Source organism: Pezoporus wallicus, unplaced genomic scaffold (assembly GCF_028554395.1).
Source record: "Pezoporus wallicus isolate ANWC-B61680 ecotype Strahan unplaced genomic scaffold, APGP_CSIRO_Pwel_v1 scaffold_6362, whole genome shotgun sequence".
Classification (NCBI taxonomy): domain Eukaryota; kingdom Metazoa; phylum Chordata; class Aves; order Psittaciformes; family Psittacidae; genus Pezoporus; species Pezoporus wallicus.
The window spans coordinates 8,482,864-8,502,904 of NW_026637663.1; the positions used below are offsets into that span (position 1 = coordinate 8,482,864).

Genomic DNA, 20,041 nt, shown 5'->3' on the forward strand with positions numbered 1-20,041 from the left:
GCCTGTAAATATTTCCTTAATCACGCCTGGGTTTTGTTTGTTCCTTTGTTTAGGGGTGGTGGTTTTGGTTTATTTGTTTAAGGGTTTTTTTCCTGTGCTTAAGGTTGTGAGGTAGGCTGTAACATAGTGAACTACCTGTTTCCATCTGAGAGAAGCCTTTGATCTTGTGATACTCTTTGGGATATCTGGGGGATATCCTGCCTCCCTCTCTAATTTAGAAGGTGCCAGATCAGACTCTACTTTCCCTTTTACTCTTAGGTAAGCAGGCTACCTAGACAGCAGTGAATGCCATAGATCTATGCAGTGGCACAGCAATGCTCCCGCTGAAGCATCCAAAGCCCAAAGGCTGCACATGAGTGTCAGGAAAGTTCCTAAAAGCAACAGATAGAGGTAGGTGGACACTAGGAAGATCAGGCTGTTAGATCAGAACCACTCTTGCTAGAAGGAGTTTCTTGGTCTCTGGACAGTAGTGATAGTACCTGTCCACTCTGATGTTTGCCTTAGGCCAGCCCTGGACCTGGCTTTGCAACAGCTAATGATGTTTCATACGTAGTTCATGGAGAGGGAAAGGACAGTGCAAATAAGGGCAAAAACTGCCACATGCTTGCTGCAGTGGTAAACTGGGGTCATGCTGTAAGACAACTCCAGATAAACAAGTGCCAGCTGCATCTGGAGAAAGGCCACTTGTCTGGCATCCAGAAAAGCATAGCAGAACTCATGCAATGACAACTTGCCCTTTAGAACTAGCACAGATCCTTCCGAAGCTGCATGTAGTCAACACCAGGAAATCAGCCAAGCCCAAACCATTAGCTTAGGCATCCTGAGGTCTGGAGTTGTGAGCACAAATGCAACCTTGTAGTATTTTAGCATAACACATCACAACTTCAACCCATTGCTGGAGTTGAAACAAGTTTGCACAGTTTTGCTCATTTTGTTTGTATTGGTGAGCAGCTTAGCTGAAGACCTTATGTGCTAGACTGACTGCTGCTGCTTTTGCCATTTTTGCTTAGGGCAATAGCAAAGCAACATGGTAAACAAACTGGAAAAGAATAGCCAGAATTTTAGGTGCTCTCTCCCCTCCTGGCAACTCCACTCCATTAGTGCAAATATTTCCCGACCACTTAGGATGACTGTATAACCATCTGTGAGTTTGGGGGTGGTTGTGGTGTTTTACACTGCTTTTCCCCAGAAGCAAAGCCTAAACCAAACTGGAACATAAAGCTCTGCTGCATCTGAACTTCCCTGTTTGTGTCTGGATGGATTGTTTTATTGTGAGAATGTGGTGCTTCTTACCTGCAAAATCTTATCAAGAGATCACCTCTCCCATCTCGGTGACACCTACGTGCAGGGATGTCACAGCCATAGCCTGCACCCCTCACTGGTCGGGCTGTGTGCGTTCCTCTGGCTGGGCTGCACTGTGTCCCTGCCAGTGGAACTGCGTTGTCTCTCTTCCACCTGTGTCCTCCCCTGCATTCACTGGGTTTCCTCTCTTCACCTTCCAGCACTGTCACAGGCTTGGCAAGAGCCCCATCCCTCAGTATTGCACTCAAGTCAGAGGTTTGCTCTCTGTAGCGTGCCCCAGGCCGCAGCTGATCCCCATCCCCTGGAGATGGCTGGGGCTGGTGTGGTGGATGCGGTGTGTACCTGCGGGCAGAGGGAACAGCACTGGCCCCCGAGGGCACCATGGCACACAACCTGCAATGGTGGGCGGCTCCCCACAGGCCACAACAGCCTCAACTAACTGTCCCTCTTATTAAAAACAAGTATCATTGTATTGGGTCTTTCCCTACTTTATAGAGTTATCTCCCAGAGTTCTGCCACAAAAAGCCTCTGTTCAGAAAACGCAGGTTTAGTCGGCCCGAGGCCGCCTAAAGGTGCTGAGCGGGCCCCCCCAAACAGAGAGAAGCGAATTAACCAGAACCACCGAAACCGCCATAAAACTGAGAGAAAGAAAGAAGGGGAGTTTGTTCGGGTCAAGATTTCCACCCCTCGCAGGGCGGAGGCCGAGGTCTCTTCTACTAAGGCCGGGCCGGGCCGCCCCGTCCTGCCAGCCTCGCCGCTCGCCCCAGGGATCGATTGGTCGCGCCTCTGCGCCAAGGGAAGCTCGGGAAAGCCGGGAGCGCCAGAAAGGTCCCCGCGGTGTTCTGCGCGGGGAGGCGGTGCGAAAAGCCGCCTCACGCTCTGCCTGGCGCGGGCTGCTGAGGGGAAGGCGCTGCGGCCCGGCCCTAACGGGAACGTTGGGTGAAGGAAGTGTTAATAGAAAGCCGGGGAAGCCTCATTCCCGGCGCCCGTGGAGCGGGGAGCCCCCACGCAGGCACTGCTCCCATGGGCCCCGCGGTGAGCGGCGTCCCCAGCGCCCGCTGGCGGGGAGGCTGGGTGTGAGAGGGGAGGAAACCCGAACGTCTCGGGTGGGGCTCCTGCCCTCGCAGCGTGGGTCCCAAAACGTTTCAACCATCCCCCGAGCGCTGTGAGGAAGGTTTATGCTGATTTATGCTCAGGTATCAAGGGAAACTGCTCCGGCAAGGTGGTGGTTTTCCCAGGGCGAGGCTCCATCCCTCAGCACCCTCGCTGGGTGTGCTAACCCCTCCAGTTCCCTAAACGCTGGGAATTTGGCTGTGTCGTTTGTATTCGTGTTTTCTCGTTTTAATGTGATTTTATTAATTCACAGACTTTGAAGTGTGGTTGTTCAAGCAGTACTGTTGCAAAACACATCTCACAAGCTGATGTGAATGAAGAAGCTTGTCTCAGAGTTTCTTAGTAGAGTTGTAGGTATCACTACAGCAGACTCCACAGGGAAGTGAATAGGACTCCCAGTGGGATCAGGTCCCTGCTGTGGCTTCCAGCACTGCACAGCCTCAGGACAGCTGTATTCCAGTGACCCAGTTTCCTTAAATCATGGTTAGGGGCAGCAGGTTCTTTGGAAGATGGCTTGTACACTGAGCAGTAATACGTGAAGAGGGCAGGACCAGGGAAAGGCTGTTCATATAGATCTGGTAGGCTCTGGTCTGAGTGTGGGCATGTAAGCCATGTTCGTATGGATCCTGTAGCTGCTAACCTATGGGGTAGGTGCATGGTGTCTCTACAGGCAGTTCTCCTCTGGCTGGGGGCTTTCTCTTGTCCAGACCAAGACCAAACCCAGGGACAGAGGCCAGCAAGGCCTGAAGGCCAGCCTGAGCTAGCCTCCCCTGGTGTGACCCGCGCGGGCCAGGGAGGGAGGAGCAGGGAAAGGGGGCACGGTTCCCGCTTCCTTCTCCCGGGGCGGGTGCCTGAACTCCGGGCCCCGAATCAAGTGGACCTCTGCTGCTACTGGGGAGGGCAGGGCAGGCCCAGGCCCTGTCGCCGACCTCTCCGGAAGCCGGGCGGTGGCAGACGGCGCTGGCCGGCTGCTGAGGCGCGGCCCGGTGGTCGGGAGGAGGCCAGCAACCGCGGCCTTATCAGCTCGCCGCAGGCCGGCAAGGGCCTGGGCCGGTGGCCCATGGGCGGCGGCGGCGACGACTCGGAGGCGCCTCCTCCTGCCGCAGACCCGCGCGGCGGGGACCGGCTGCAGTAGCAGCAGCGCCGCCGCCTCGGCTCCGCCGCGCCTGCCGCATGGCGGGCTACGCGCCGCGCCTGCCCTGGCTGCTGCCGCTGCTGCGGCGGGCGGCACCGCCCCCCTGGGCCCGGGCCGCCGGTGGTGCCTCCGGCCTCCGCGCCCCGCTGCGCCCGGCCAACAGGTGCGGGACGGCCTCCCCGTTGCCGCCGCCGCTGCTGGTGCCGGTCGCGCCGTCATGCCGCCGCCTCCTTTTCCCTCCCGGGGCGGCCGGCAGCGGCCCGCGCTTCCTTAGCGCCGCCGCGGGAGCGGAGCCTCCGGCGCCGCCGCCGCCGCCACGGGGGGCCGCGGGCACCTCGACGCGCTTTGAGGCTCGGAGGCTGCTGGCCCTGGCGCACCCCGAGCGCTGGAGACTGACAGGTACCGGCCTCGGTCCGAGGCTGCCGCCCCGAGAGCCGGCCTGGGGCTTTGTCCGAGCGCGGAAGGGGCGGGGGGGAATCGCAGGGCTGCCCTGGACCCGGCAGGGTGTTCCAGGAGCAGACGCGGGCGGCGGGCCCACGCGCTGCAGGGCGGGGGTTCCTGCCCCGCCGCCCGCCTGCACCGGGCACTGCCCGGAGCGGCCGTAGTCGCAGTGAAGAACGTCGTGTTTCCCTCCCGGACAGGCACATAGGACAGCATCTGAGCCCAACGTGGAATCTTTGAGCGACTGTTCGATACGTGTAGAAAGCTGAAAACATGCATTCCCTGCCACCCTTACCATATGTTAGTTTGTGGTTGTTTTGAAAGGAAGCAAAAGTTTGGGAAGTTACAGAACTCCTCCCTTTTTGCCAGTACTGTTGGTTAATGCCTCTGTGCGTGTTCAGTGCTGGCTTCACAGGCAGCCTCCAATAAACTTGGGCTTGAGACTATACAGAATGAAGTAAAAATGGGAACCCTGAGCTTATTAAAAAAAAAAAAAATTGGAGTTCTGTCTCCCAGGAATTTAACCTAAAGCTTTTGTAGGATGCTTTAAAAACTATTTATTTAATTTTAGAGTCTCTATGGCGAAGGCGATGCCGTGGTTGTATAAATTGTGCCCTTAAGAGTGGTATTATCTACGAAGAGTAGGAACGAACTTTTCTGGATATTGGTTCTCATGGGGATAACAGTATTACAGTTGTTAGTAAGAAGCCATTATTACATGGTTTCATTTTTTCTTAGAACCACCTTTATTGGTGAGCAGCACGTGTGCTGTCACAGCAGTGTGAGAGCTTTGCAGAACCCTGGGTAGTTCACATTCAGTGGGTAAATGGTGTTTGAAAGAAATGAGGTGAGGTAGGTAGACTGACATAAAGAGGTGGTTTGAGAAATACTAAACACCTTGTACAAGGTTTTCTTCACAGTGGATGGTTACAGAGCTTTGTGACACGTTGGCATGATGTAGTGTAAATATTTTGGATCCTAATTTTATTTTTTATAAGAGGAATTATTTCTATGCCATGACCACCTGTTTTATGCAGTTAATGCCACTGTCTTGGGTGTGCAGAGTAAAAGCAGGGGAAAAGTGATAGGACAGTGGATGGGGCTAGATGGACAGGGGAAAAGGTTAGTCCTCAGGCAAGGCTTCAGTCTTACTCAGGATTATTTTTCTTCATTGGTTTATGGACTAAAAAGTCAGAAGCACTTTGCTAGTAACTGATGTTCAGTCTGTTCATATTTTGGTGAAGAAGCAAGTATCTGATCAAACAGGTTACTTGCTGATTTTACTATGGCGTTCTTTGTTTTTCCCCACTGAAATTGAAACAAATTGGTTATTTTAAGCGTGGCTTTTAGATGCCAAAGGCTCCTATCTAACCAAGAACTTAATTTAGTTCCTTTTACTGGGCACTTGCTGTTGATTTGCTTACCACAGGCATGGTACTGTATATTTGTTTTAAAATAAGGCTAAATATCCTTAATCTGTGCAGCCTGCTGATAGTTTTATCTAAGTAAATGGACCGTCACAGTTACTGAAAATCAGCTACGTGCAGTTTTCTCTTTTGGGATAACAAAATGGTCTGAAGTAAAGTTAAAAAAAAAAAAATCTCAACACAACAGCTTGATGATACCAAATTATGAGGGCAGAAAAAATGCACAAATGTAATAACTGCTTTTCAGCATTCTGCTGGTCTTGGTTCTAGGAGAGGAGTGAGTGAAGTTATGTAAAATTTTTCTTCACTATTGGCAACCTACTTAAGGGAAAATTTGTGTTGTTTAGTTAAGAGGCAGATTGGAAAAGATAGGAAGGAAAACACTTTGGGTCATTATAGAATACCAGGAATAACAAATGTACGTGAAATACCTTCTGGGTGGTTGTATGGAAATCACATCTGGCTGTTGTATCTAAAATATGTTAAAATATGTTCCACTTTGTTCCTATTGCATCTTTATACTGAGAATTAAAAACTAAGTACTTCTGTTTTCCCTTCATTCAGAGAAAGAGGAGGGTTAATGGTTTCACTGCATGGAACAATGAACCAAGGGTAAAATATTTAATTTCCTCTTCAAGTCCACATAACCAGTAAGCAAATGCTGTGGGATCTCTTAAGAGCCTTACAGGTGCTGTTTTGTTCTGCAAGAAAGTTGAGCTTTTCCAGGTCTTCCGCATTTTATATACCCAGTAGTTGGTAACATAGGTGTCTAGCATTACCACTGTGAAGTGATAGAAATATTTTCTGTTATCCCACGTGCTGTAGGTCATGATATCCTGCTCATTGAAATTGTGCATTAAAATCCACGGTCACATAAGGTGAGTTGCAGTGATGGCGTGGGAAGCAGAGGGTTTTTTATAAGGAAGTTGAGCAAGATGAGGTTCACCCACTTGGTCTGGTGGGGAAATGGTGTCAGCTGGGGAGGTGCAGGTACAGAGGTGAAGGTGACCTGCTCCAGTTGTGACTGGCACCAGGAAACAGTCATATCTTGTTTTAGGCAGGATCTCTTCACCATCTGCTGGCTCGGGATGAAGTGGTGTGCTCTGGCTGCGAGTTCCAGTGTGCTGGCACGCAGCACCTCTTGCTGTGCTCTTCTTGTATAAGGAGGTTCTGACCCTCTGGAGGCTCTTGGGAATGAAAATAAATGTCCCAGATACCATACTGTCAAAAAAAAACCACACCCCAAAACCCAAGGATCAGTGTAATGTGTTCCATGTTTCCATGTTTCATACCCAGTTACACTTCGAGCCATGTAGAGTTGCAAATACATTTTTAATGGAACATGTGTGTTAAATTTTGTTTTTCCAATTTAAAGTGGTAAAAAGATGGCTAAATACTATGATGGGAATTTGCTCTCAGTACCCAGTTTGTATAGTGAAATTAGGGGTTTGTGAATTCTGCTTAACAAAGGAGAGAAGTAATTTTAGGAGTTCTCTGGCTGATCCTGTACAGTCAGGTCAGGTAAACTTGTGTCTTCAATTAAATTCAATTCCCAGGGAAGAGGACAGGGCTATTGTTGAAGTTATTAAATCCTGCTCTGTGCATGAGGCCACAAAAAGTGCCTTTTCAAAATGATCCATTTTATTTCCTCCTGCCTCCTCCTTTTTTCCCTTGTGAGAATCTGTCTTTTGCTCTTTATCCAAACCACACTCAAAGGAAACAACAGTTCTATTGAATTGTAAAGTAAGCACAAAGAATTCTGAAATTTTTAATCCAGTAGCAAAGTATGCCCTTTCCTTGTGCAACACTCCCTGTGCACTGGGTAAGGCTGTTTTGTACACAGGTCTTCTCTACACATGTGCAAGAAATGTTATTTCAGAAGTTTTATATTAGCATTTGGAGCACAATTAGTAGTAGTTGTTTTCCTATAGGTTGAAATTTGCCATGAAATTAGAAGAGCACTGCTTTATTCGTAATCTGCTTTTGCTGTATTTTAAAGTTACACCACATCATGCATTTTCTCATCCCTGAACGATAAATACTGGATTGCTGTTGGTGTATCTTTTAGTTTCTAATAAGCAATAAATGCCTATAAAAATAACTCTTAAAGGCAGTAAGTTGTACCTCAGACTACCTGTTTTTTAGGTGTATTCTTTGCAATGTAGTTGGGAAACTGTTTTGATAATTAGGGATGATTGGGGTAGTGAGCAACTTGATTTTTTTTTTTTTTTTACATCTACTGATGTAGAACACATCAACTGTGAGTATTGCTACTAGAAAGTCATGCTTTCAGTTATTTGTACTTATACAGGCTGACATTTCTTAGGTGAAACACTTGAGTATCTTTGAAAACTTCAGTTATTTTAGGAAATGAAATTGGACAGATAATATGTATTTAGTTTGTAGTAACACGGTTTCATTTTGAAACTTGTTCTTCCAGGCTTTGTAGCTTAAGTCTGACCATCAGCAGGCAATCCATGCACTGTTAAGGATATGTTTTATCCCCTCCATTTAAAAATTACTTAAAGGCAGACGATTGCATCTCTGAAGAATCAGTTTTCATATACCCATTTGTACCATTCCACCCATGACAGCGAATATGATTAGTTCTATAGTGTGCGCAATGGGAAGGAAGTTAATGGGAGCAGAGGTGGGGCATAGAGTCACTGGAGTACCCTGCTCTTTGGAACCTGGCTTGAACCCCATTGTTGTAAATCTTGCTGTTTCTATGCAGTGACCCAGGAGCTGGGAAATCCTTGGCCAAAATTTGGGTTGACCTCGCCAGTACATATATGTGGTTCACTGGGTTTTATTACTGTATTTAGTTACTGTAAAGTGGTTCTGCTCATCTGAAAGCAACTCAACAACCACACTGGACTTGAATTTTCTGAAGGCAATTCTTGTGGTTTTAAAATCTGTGTGGTATATGAAGGGGTTCTTTACTGACCGTTTTCTCATGTGCAGCATGCCTTTTCTAGAAGTCTAATAGGGGTTTTTTGTTGCCTCTTCCCATAATTTTCCTATTGATTTTGTCAGTATTTGGTATGAAACTCACAAAAGGTCCAAGCAGCCCTGTAGCTCTGTCACAAAAATATTGCTTTTCTGTGGCTAGCTGGTGGCAGTCCCTTACTTCAATTTGGTGGTGAACTGTTAATGGAGCTACTTTGGTAAAAGACATTGCAGAAGTAGCAGCTGCTGACCACTGTGATCAGCTAGGTGATTACAACTTAATTCCTCTGCAGAATGTTTCTGCTACACTATTTGTGTAAATTGTGAAGATAGAGGGAATTGTAGCTAGATTTGTCTGACATAGAGACTGTCTTCTGCGCAAGATAAACACAAACAACTTAAAGGCTTTAATTGTAAAGGCATGGTAAAAACGTAAAAAAAGAAGCTGTACTCACCCTGCAAAACGAGGGTTATTTTAGTACTTTCCAGAGTTTGGTGATTGGAAACTTAGTTTGGTGGCTTTTTATGGCTGAGGAAAATCAGTGTCATGAGGAAATGCAGTAGAAATTTTGAAATATGTTGTCTCTGAAACAAATTACAGTTTTTAAATGTCTTCAACTGAACTCTGTGAGTGTGTAATTAATGATTTATGCTGTTTTAACATGGTGTGATAAAATACAGGAATTAGTAGTGTTTTTCTACTTTTCCTGAGTGAGCTCTGTGCTTCTACTGAGTCTGAACTGCAGACTGGTGCATTGTCCTGAAACAGTAGTCCAGGGAAGCTGTTGAAAACATTCTTTCTGAAGAGAAAGTGATGCTACTTGCTTGCAGGCAGAGTCAAGCCTCCATCTTTGCTTTCAAGTGGAGGTTTTGCACTGCTCTGCCTATGGCTTCCATCAGGCTGCGTGCCATGCTGCCTTTTCCTCCAGCTCTCCTGTGCAAAGCAGCAGTCTTATTTGCTCTTGCTTTTGGGGGGCTTCTAGTCACTGTGTGCTGCTCTGCCTGGAAGGACATGTCTATGGTTAAATATCTTCTCTGAAACCTGTTTTGAGAATCCTTCTATAGCCTGCTCTAGGAAGGCTCCTTGGTACTTTGATTGCTCCATAGCAGAAGGAATCCTGGCAGGTCTGTCCTGTTTGATCATAGAGGCGTTACTGAGGAGCTACTAAGAGTGACTTCTGTCAATCACGGACACCTTGTGACTCAAAGAGCAGCCTTTCTTCAAGGTGATCGACTTCTTCCATAAATTGCATCATATAAAGGTTCTGAGCATAAGGGATGCCACCAGCTGCTTTTCTGGGGCTCATTCCTATGATGGTATCTTGCTGTGCCCTCCAACCCCTGGACACCGGTTTTGTTCTTGAGATATTATCTCAAAAGTATTGTCTGTCTTGGTTGTTGCCTTGAAGCAGTTTTCTGCAACTGTTAATTTCTCCAAACTGTTGTATAATCCTGGTCAGTCAGATGATCCATAGTATGCTATGAGTAGTCTTGAAGATACTTTCAGTGAGTTGTGTAACTGAATTGTTGTTGTACCAAAGAAAACAGTCTTTACCATGTGAAAACCTGAACTGCTCTTTTTGTGCTTAAAAAAAACCCTCAATGAAACAAAATTAAAACCACTGCAAATTCAATAACCACATCAATCTGTCTATAGAATATTCCTATAAACATTTTCTAAAAACTGTTGTCATCACTGGAAATAGTAGCTTGCAAGATTCAGTATATTGACAGTACCTGCAAGATAAGACAACTCCACTCAAAAAGCAAGCTAGCAGCTTTCCAAAATGCACCAGGAGTGTGTTATACAGCCATGCTATTGGACATGAACCGTATTTTTCTCTGAGCACAGTATTACAGTTCTTCTTAATAATGTAAGGAGGATGATTCCCAAAGGTTCTTCTTGCATAATAATAGGTGCAGTCCAAATATCATGTAAGGATTTACTTTAACACAGAAAGAAAACCACACCACTCATACCTAACCTAGAACCATACAGAACATCCTTAAGTGCTTACAAAGTACTCAGGAAGACTATTCTGTCTTGAAATAACTATTTGCAGAACTGACTTCACAGGGTTGATACCAGTCCTTCAACATCCCTATATTAATCCAAAACAAATTCCTTGTGGGCCAGGGTTCACCAAATGGAAATGGAATTTACCTAACCAATAAATGTAAAATGTATCATCACTGCATCTTCCTTCCAGGAAATAATAACTGAGGTTAAATATTTATGCATTTGTGTTTAAAAAGTCCTTTCTCCGACAGGCTTGCAAGTATTTTTTGGCTTTGTATGCTTCCACATACTGTACTGGGTGAGGAGGATACTCTGGTAAGAACCAGCAAAATTAGAAACTTTCACTCCCTTGGCAGTATTCTTGCGTGTAGAAAATTGGTTTATGACTCGTTGGAGTCACTTAGTCCGTGTTCTGCTGAAAGGTTTCTGATAGCTCTGCCTAGTTACTGCTTGTAAACATCCTGGTTTACCAGCTGGTGACCAGTTCCTTGTCCCCAAAATACATCTACTGTGGAATGAAGCTGCATTATCTGCTGTCAAGAAGCAAGCCCACATTAGCCTTAACCAAGAGAATGCTGATCTTCATAGTGATAAAGGCATTGCTTTGTGCGATGATCTGGATTTCTGATCACTGCTGAGCTGCAGCTGGAGACAGCTTGTCTTGTCTTTGCTTCTGTTGCCATTTTGACGTAGCCCTGGTTTTATCAATTCCACTGATCTGCCTCACATTTTCTTTATTTTCATCTCACAGCCTACAAAACAAATTGATTCTAAAACATAAAACTTCCAAAATACTCTCTTGTTTAACATAATTCTCTAGTTAACAGAGTAAGCTATGTGAAACTAATACTGTAAAGTTTACTGTGACCTTTTGTTCTGTCAGTAACAACCTTCAGTGTCCCAGAAGTGTCTTCATGTATCTGGTTGCTGAACATCTCGTACTCCTCCCTTTAGCCAATTATCATAATGACAACTCTTCTTTGAGTGAGGAGATAGGATGTTTGCTGGTTCCTGTTTCTTCAATTAGCCAACAATTTAAAAAAAAATAGCAACACTGTGGCATCCGTGCTATTTTCTAGTTCTGGTATAATCCAAGTGAGAGTTTCAATTAGGGAACCTTATTTTGGATGTGATTTGGGATTAAATTTATAAAGATAGGTATATTGCTTAAGGGCAAAATTATAAATGACATCTGGATTATATAAATTTCTTCTTCAGGACTGCATTGGTCTGATACATTATTGACACTTTGTCTAATGTTGAAGTAGCTCAGTAGTCTTCAGTTTGTTTTATGTACTAGTGTGTTTGATTTCAGTTGAATTGAGGCTGGTGGAAGTAATTACAATGAAACCCATGTTCGTTTGAAGAATAGCTGGAGATAAATCCAAGCCAGGAAGGCTGTACCACTGGAGAGAGCCATGCAGGATTTTTAGCCATACAGCCCTCTTCCTTCAGTGGATATTTATAGGTGCAGCTCATCTGTCCATTTCCATCCATAACAGAAATTGTTATGGATGAATTGGACTAGTGGAGACTGAGCTGCTCTGCGGCACTGTGCTTACAAGCGATGCTTTTGACCATGTCCAGCTGCCTTTATAGACCAGCTTTTCTTCATAGGAGATGGCCTGCCTTTTGTTGGGTTTTTCCTACTGCTTCATAGCTTGGATCACTAGTGCAGCCAGGTTGTTAACAGGGTCACTCTTTTGAAGTTTTATGTAGTAAACAATATGATTATGAGATGTGGCTGTGACTTGGCCCATGGATGTTTGCAGCAGGAAGTCTTTCCCTTACTACTATGGCTTCTTACAGTTTCTGTAGGTTCAAGTTAAAGATCCTAGTCCTTTATTTTTTATGTGCTTGCTGGCCTTACTGTAACACAAGGGAAAGATTGCAAACAAATCTTGAATAGGATCCGCAGGCTGCAGATTGAATGCAAAAGGAAGGGTAGAGCTTGTTTGGGCAGTGTGTGCAGCTCTCCCAGCACTGCTGTGGGGCCCTGCAGTGAAGATGCAGAGAAGTGTTTGTTTCAGGTGATAGAGGGTATGCATGTTTGGTACCCTGAATTCTTAATCATAAATACACAGCTGTGTTTATACTTCAAGTAAAAATGGAAACAAAGCTTCCCATGTGTTTGTGGAGATGGTAAGAGGCATCAAACCTTCTGTGACAGATGTTAGAAATACTGCTTACAGTAATGCGCTGCTGGAAGGCTCTGCTGTCTTCCTCATAGAAGGATACAAGCTCAGTAGAATGAAACACTTGGGCAACTTCAGGATTTTCAGTACAGTGTCTTTTTGCCTTTAAAGGCATTACCTGCTTGTATTTTGTAGCAATCCTGTGAATGGTTGCTTTAGGTGTGGGGCTGGCTGTTGGAAGATCATGCTGTATAAATAGCATTGTTTGTTGTGGTTCAGTGGTTTCATATCAAGTTTTTTCAGTTTTCAATTAAGATGGGATTTTTCCTAGTTCTCAGCCTTCCAACCTGGGCTTGCCTTTTCAGAATCAAGCTGTGTTCTTGGCTCAAGAAATTGCTTTGCAGAGGAAAGTTCAAAAGGCTAAGTCTTGGTCTAGTGTGATTTTCATACTCTGTGATACATCTTCAGACATCTACACAGGTTGCTCCATGAGTGACCTTGCAACTGGAATTCAGGAGTTCTGCTCAACAATGCACGTGCTTATAAATCAAACTTACTCTATTTTTCTTATAGACCAACAACAGTAAAGAGTAAAATAAAACAAATGTATATAAATTTTGCCAGTCAAGAGTAAATGTAGTGCTTTTTTGTTGTTCTCTCCCCCCCAATAAAATTGCATGTTTTAATTCTCAGATCAGAACTTCAGTCCATTGCTGTATCAGAAATAGGCAGTTGGAAGCTTTAATACAGTAACAAGCATGCATAATAAAACCCAGAGAATACAGGAGCTGAAGGACTGTGTGGGATATGTGGAAAAGGTAGTAACTGTTAATGGTCTCTAAGGATGACATCTCTGAAAAGTTAACCTTGTTGGATGGTGGTGTGGAGGGTTAGACAAGAGAAGTAATTGCAGGACTTTGACTGTATACAGAGGCTTTCAGAATCTTAAAATGTGCCTTGCCTAATTTAATTTATATAGTGACTTAAAATACCACATTCAGAACTGGGCCTAAAAGAAGGCTGATTATTTAAAGTGGCACTCTCAAGCTTAATAGAAATTTCAAGTGAAGAAATATGTACTATTAATGATCTTGCAAATTCAGAATAATTTTCCTTTCCTTTTCCTTGTTGAATTGCAGCTGCTGTTGGCTTTCTGACAGTTTCCAGTGTCATTACCATGTCAGCCCCTTTCTTTCTGGGGAAAGTTATTGACATCATTTATACAAATCCCAGCGAAGATTTCACGGACAGCCTGACCAGCCTGTGTGCCTTGCTGAGTGGAATCTTTTTATGTGGTGCTGCTGCTAATGCTACTCGTGTCTACCTCATGCAGACTGCAGGTAAAAGTAGAAGCAAAAAGCACTACTGAGAATCATCTTAATCATCTTTTTTTTCACAGAGTCAGGATATCTAATAATCTAAAATAAGATCTTGGCACTGGCTGAGAGATCCTCTTGGAATCAGTAGCTTTTTACCAGATCAAAGGTAAACTAATAGTGCAAAGATAAGGATGCTGGAGTAATTGTTCGTTTTTATTTACTGTTACAAGACATCTCAAAGCTCACTCTCTTCTGGTATATTAAAAATCTGTAACGAGACTTGTTCAGTGCTGCATAATCTTGTGATTTTTATGTTGTTGGTATCTGTGTGTATCATGATCCTTGTGTGCCATGCTTAACTGGCTTCCGTTTCCAACAGGACAAAGAATTGTGAAACGTTTGAGAGCAACCATGTTCTCCTCTATTCTGAAGCAAGAAATTGCTTTCTTTGACAAGACGAGAACAGGAGAGCTGATAAACCGCTTATCTTCAGATGCAGCCCTCTTGGGCCGTTCAGTGACTGAAAACCTTTCAGATGGGCTCAGGGCAGGAGCGCAAGTATCTGTGGGGGTTGGAATGATGGTATGGTGGTCTCTTCCCTGCTTGTCACTTCTTGTAGTTTCAAGTTTGTTTCAGTCATATTAGGCAATGTGTGAGTGTGATTCAGTCCAGAAAGTGTTGTGTGATCTTTGATACAAGTATATTTCACTGGTTATCCACTGTAACTTTTATGTACTGCTTTGCAACAGATGATGTGCCTGTAGCCACTTGATGTTTACTCACAAGCCAAAATATGGGTAATGAAGGTTTCAAATTAACTACCGTTGCTGCCCAAATTTATCAAGGAAAGTATAGCAGACAAATAGCTTAACTGTTCTTACTGAGCAACTGGTCTAGTGGAAAGTGTCCCTGCTCTTGGCAGGAACTAGATGATCTTTAAGATCTCTTCCAACCCAAACCATTCTATGATCCTCTGATATTAAAATAAATGATAAAGTTTCTGTGGCCATAGGTAAAATAGGGTGTGAAGGGCCTGATGTAAAAGTTATTGAAGTTGGTCAATTCCGGTTAAAGACTCAGTGAGCAAAGGCAGCACTGAATATCAAATTACTGGTAAGGATTTTGCAAGTGTTAGTCTTTCTGCTTTAGTCCATCAGCAAAGAATATATTTAGGTTAGAAGCATGTTAATGAAGGCTTCAGTGCACTGCATGTGCAATACTCCTTGGTGGTCAGTTAGTTTACTTAAAAATTTGATTTCCCTGCATGTTTTCTGTGGTATGAATTTTGCTATGCTTATCTGAGAAAAGATACATCGGTGGAAATGATCTTAAGTGAGAGTGTAGTAATTCCTGCTGTCTACCTGGAGTTAAAAACAGATAGCAAAAAATCTTCTCATAAAAATAAGCTTCCAATATTGATGCTCTCGTGAGACCTCACCTGGAGTATTGTGTGCAGTTCTGGTGTCCTCAACATAAAAAGGACATGGAACTGTTGGAACAAGTCCAGAGGAGGGCCACGAGGGTGATCAGGGGACTGGAGCACCTCCCATATGCTGGGGAAGTCGGGGCTGTTCAGCCTGGAGAAGAGAAGGCTGCGTGGAGACCTCATAGCAGCCTTCCAGTATCTGAAGGGGGCTATAAGGATGCTGGGGAGGGACTCTTCATTAGGGACTGTAGTGACAGGACAGGGGGTAATGGGTTAAAACTTAAACAGGGGAAGTTTAGATTGGATATAAGGAGGAAATTCTTTCCTGTTAGGGTGGTGAGGCACTGGAATGGGTTGCCCAGGGAGGTTGTGAATGCTCCATCCCTGGCAGTGTTCAAGACCAGGTTGGACGAGGCCTTGGGTGATATGATTTAGTGTGAGGTGTCCCTGCCCATGGCAGGGGGGTTAGAACTAGATGATCTAAAGGTCCTTTCCAACCCTATCCATTCTATGATTCTATGATTCATTCTGTGTTTTTAGAAACTGTTAAGAGTTTCCACTGTGAAGCTTTAAAGTTTTAATACTTTGTCACAGATAAGAATTATGCCTCTCTGTAGTTATGTAAGCAAATAGAGTATAAAGTTTTATCTTACCATAGATTAAATAGAATATAAGGTATTCTGCTCAAAAATGCTGCCATGATACTGTGTTAAAAGTTGGACTATAAAAGCTTGCCCAGAAGGTTTATTATGAAATAATTATAAAGCCTGTCAAGGAAGTAATCTTTTAATTTTTCTGGAGATTTTAGTTTTCAGTACAGAAAGCAAGATGAAACGAAACCACATTAAATCTAATTTCAATGAATCTTATGAAAATAACCCATTTAGGAGCTTTGATGATGACTGTTATGAGTGATAAGGTTTTGCAACAGGAAATTAAATCTATTATTCCAGGTTATGAGCGTTCATGGGTGTTGGGGAGCACTGGTGACCTCCATCTGTTTCTCGGTTACCCAGAAGTAGTGTATGATATTTCTCTACTCAAACTTTCTGTATTACACCATCTATTTAAAAGTTGTAAAAGTGCTTTAGGAGCTATATAATACCTTATGTCTTTCAACATCCCCAAGAAATTTCCTGGTAGGTTTCTTTACTGGCAGGTTAAGATGCTTGGCTTAGACCACACAAAGAACCAGTGAGAAAGCTAGAAATGTAATCCAGACCGCTTTGCTTATAATCCTTTGTTCTAACCGTGGGACACATCCCAAATACTGTGGAGGAATGGTTATTTTGCCTGGAAGAAATAAAACATGATAAATGAAAGCATGGCAGCTCTAAATTAAAACCCTAGTAGTTTTAGAGAACTCTGGGAAGTGAAGTTGCACTTCAGTGCTCCAGTGCTGGTTTTTAATCTGAACGCTAGCCCCTGACGCATAACTTTTTCTTCTAGTTTTTTGTGTCTCCTAGCCTGGCTGCATTTGTTTTGAGCATTGTGCCACCCTTGGCTGTCCTGGCTGTGATTTATGGAAGGTACTTGCGAAAACTTACTAAATTGACCCAAGATTCTCTTGCAGAAGCAACACAGGTAATCTTTTAACAGACGCTTTCTAATTAACTTCAAAGTTGCTCTAGTGTATTTAGATTAATATCTCTGAAGTTACAGATCTTCTGAAGATAATTGTACTGTTCATTGCCCCAAGCCATGCTGAGCCTGTCTGTAGTTTTGCACCTGAATAGCATGAAAGGTAAATGTCAGTAACACTTACACATAGATCTCACCAACAGCCATGCTTAGGTTGTCCATAACAATATAATATGGAGGTGCCAGGCCCTAAGAATTTGGAAACATAGGAAAGGTTAAGGAGGTTAGGCTTTAGCTTTGTGAGAGCATTAAAAAAATCAATCTATGAAGTCCTGTGTTATTTGGTACCTAGGTTTGAAAAACACTTTTCTTGGACTATGGTTATCAGTTTAAAGCCATCAGAAGCATCCTAGATGGATCTGTCTTTAAAGAAGACTTTGCTAGCAGGTCTTTCTCTGGAATGAATCTTTGATGTTTGACTTTATTGTCAGCTCTTTAATGTTTATGAAGCTTAACATTACTTAAACTTTTTTGGGCATCTTAGCACATACTCGGATAACTGGGAGGAAAATAGAGGAAGCTGTTGATACTGTTGTAGAGGAGCCTTTCTTGGGTTTGCTGACTGTGCTGAAATAATACTGCAAAGTGCTATCAGAGAATAGTAGTGATGGTGACCTTTTCCTTACAGGCTGAGGGTGGGGAAACATCATTAGAAAGCATAGAAATATAATTAGGAAAGATCTAGCTGAGACAGCCACACTTGTCAGCTGTTTTAAACTTGGGGTGTCCTTTGTAGAACTTCTGCAAATTGACTGTGCAGAAGGAAGATTAGCCCTCTTCTGCTTATCTTCCTTGTCCTGTGTTGAAGGGAAGCTCATGTCTTCATAAACTGGGTGTGGGACTTCACATGAACAAGCAATTCTAGTGTTCTGTTAAATTTTCAGGTTGAATGGGGGATGGAAGAATCAGAATTATATTTTTATATCACATACATATTTTTTATTACATATATATTTTTTTACTCACAGAAGGAGGTCTTGTTCTTTGTTATACCATCACAGTGCCTATTATCAAGTTAGCATAATAGGTTACAACTGAGGTAGTTTTAGAATTAATTGCCAGTGTTGCTTTGATCAGCTGAGTGGAATTGTTTCAGGAAATAACTGCAGGCTTTCTTGCATGATTTAATATAGAATAGTCTTTATTTTTCCTGTCCCCATCTTGTTATTGCAAGTTTTGTCTTATGTGCTTTGTTCACATCAAATTATGGTGTTTTTTTTTAACCCTACTTTTATATTTTTCTATCCCTGCTAGCATTTAAGGCAATCTTGAAGTTCTTTTTAAAACTGCCTGGTCATGCAGCTTACTTTTATCTTAATAGAATTAAAAATAAAATAAAATTGGGGGGGGGGGGGGGGGGGGGGGGGTGGAGGAGGGCATGACAAAGTTCCAGTGGTATCCAAAGGAATGTAATTGGAGATCAGTGCAGTATTATTGGTTTAACTTTCAAATGTTCTGTAATATGAGCATTCCAAATTGTGTGTCTGTGTGTGTTTTGTTCTTTGCTTTAATGTAGTTAGCTGAAGAGCGTATTGGAAACATAAGAACAGTTCGAGCTTTTGGGCATGAAGTGACTGAAATGGAAAAGTACACAACGAAAGTTGATTATGTGCTACAGCTGGCTAAGAAAGAGGCACTCGCTCGGGCAGGCTTCTTTGGAGCAGTAAGTATATTTTGGTGAAAGTAAACCAACCATGTTGTGCCAAGTGTCAGTTTAAAGTTGATGAGGATACTTATAAACCTGCAAATTAATGAAGTGCATATAAACTGAACTTACATAAAGCTGTGGGAAGACTGGACTTAAATCAGTCTAAAGGAATCTGCGGGGTGTGCAGGTGGGGGAGGAATTGCATTTTTGCAAACAGCTTGCAGTGGGTATGCTTAATAGTATCCTAAAACTGCAACGTAACTGCAGACTATCAATTCTTCTCCTTTAATAACGGTTGAGAATAATGTTTGGTTTCCTTTCCGTCTTGGGGGAAAAACCCAACCAACCAAAAAAGGAATTATTGAAACAGCTGTTGAATGCCAACTGGTTATTGCCTTGGTTTGTGTTAGAACTGGTTTTGTTCAGATTTAACCCAGTCCTCTAAAAATCTTAGATACCCCTATTGTAGGAATTCTTTTATTGGAAGGAAAATTCTGAAACAATATTTTAGAGGATGAAATTTAAGATGTATGTGACAAAATCTGCCATTTCCTCTTTTTCCTTAGAGTGGCCTTTCTGGAAACTTAATCGTCCTCTCAGTCTTATACAAAGGCGGATTATTAATGGGCAGTGCCTACATGACAGTTGGTGAACTCTCATCTTTCTTAATGTATGCTTTCTGGGTTGGAATAAGCATTGGAGGTATGGAATGAGAAAATAGATTTTCTTCAGTTCAAAGCGTTACAGTCAGTATGGGGGTGGGAGGGAAGAAACCCTTAAAAGATCTGTCTTCCTTTAAAAGTCTCTTCCAAATGATATCCAAAAAATCATACTTCTTTTTTTTTTTTTCTGAAGAGTTAATTAAAATTTATAACTTCATTTAAGCCTTCCCTTTTCCCAAGTGAATACAGGGGTTATTTATTTCAATGTGTGTATGTGATGGACGCAAATTACTTTCATTTTCTTTGGGTCTAAATGAAGACAGTTGATATTTTTTACAAAATACATGTTCGATGTTAAACATACTGTATTTAGAAAGGCTTGCAGTATTTAGCTGTAATTCAATATAGAGTGTTTTGAGCTGGAAGAGTTAAAGAAGGTGCCAACAGAACTTTACATTATGGTGTTTTCAGGTCTTCCTTATTGCCTTCTCCTTGAAGCTCAGACTGTGTAATCTACTGACCCAGAAACACACTGTTAATCTTTTTGACAGAGCAGTCTTCACTACTGCATACAGGCAAAAATGAAGATAAGGTACTTTGAACCTGACCTGATTGGAAGGGTTCTTCTTTAAAAATGAGACTGTTACTTCTGATAGACCAGCAGGGTAGTGCAATGCCGCTGTACTCTTCTAAGTCTAAGCTTGATACCATGGGAAGCACAAAGATGCACCTGAGGGCAGAATTCACAAAACCCGCTTCCTTGAATATCAAAATTCCAGTGGCCCCCATTCCAACTACTAAACCCCTTTCTTCTCTGCTTAAA

General features: G+C 43.2%; 2 protein-coding genes across 4 annotated transcripts in view; both read left to right on the forward strand.

Moving 5' to 3' along the window:
* Positions 1 to 20,041, forward strand: part of LOC130597987 (TAF5-like RNA polymerase II p300/CBP-associated factor-associated factor 65 kDa subunit 5L) — a 51,951-nt gene that overhangs the window by 23,463 nt on the left and 8,447 nt on the right. For 2 of the 3 annotated variants that reach the window (XR_008971901.1, XM_057407021.1), the window contains exons 5-9: positions 13,662 to 13,862; positions 14,221 to 14,423; positions 16,717 to 16,851; positions 18,425 to 18,571; positions 19,123 to 19,258. Coding sequence is in view for 2 of the 3 variants with exons in the window: in XM_057407021.1 (XP_057263004.1) it covers positions 13,662 to 13,862; positions 14,221 to 14,423; positions 16,717 to 16,851; positions 18,425 to 18,571; positions 19,123 to 19,258 (822 nt within the window). In the remaining variant the exon portion in view is untranslated. Of the gene's footprint in view, positions 1 to 258; positions 291 to 13,661; positions 13,863 to 14,220; positions 14,424 to 16,716; positions 16,852 to 18,424; positions 18,572 to 19,122; positions 19,259 to 20,041 lie in introns of those variants that run through there. The other variant, XM_057407023.1, reaches the window with a different exon arrangement.
* Positions 3,291 to 10,611, forward strand: LOC130597989 (actin nucleation-promoting factor WASL-like). Its single transcript, XM_057407025.1, has 2 exons — positions 3,291 to 3,949; positions 9,475 to 10,611. The coding sequence occupies exons 1-2, from the start codon at positions 3,589 to 3,591 to the stop codon at positions 9,534 to 9,536; spliced, it is 423 nt and encodes a 140-aa protein (XP_057263008.1). The 5' UTR covers positions 3,291 to 3,588; the 3' UTR covers positions 9,537 to 10,611.

Coding starts and splice junctions, on each gene's coding strand:
- LOC130597989 (XM_057407025.1), top strand. CDS start 3,589: ATGGCGGGCTACGCGCCGCGCCTGCCCTGGCTGCTGCCGCTGCTGCGG. Junction 3,950..9,474: donor CGAGCGCTGGAGACTGACAG/GTACCGGCCTCG, acceptor ATTGCTCCATAG/CAGAAGGAATCCTGGCAGGT.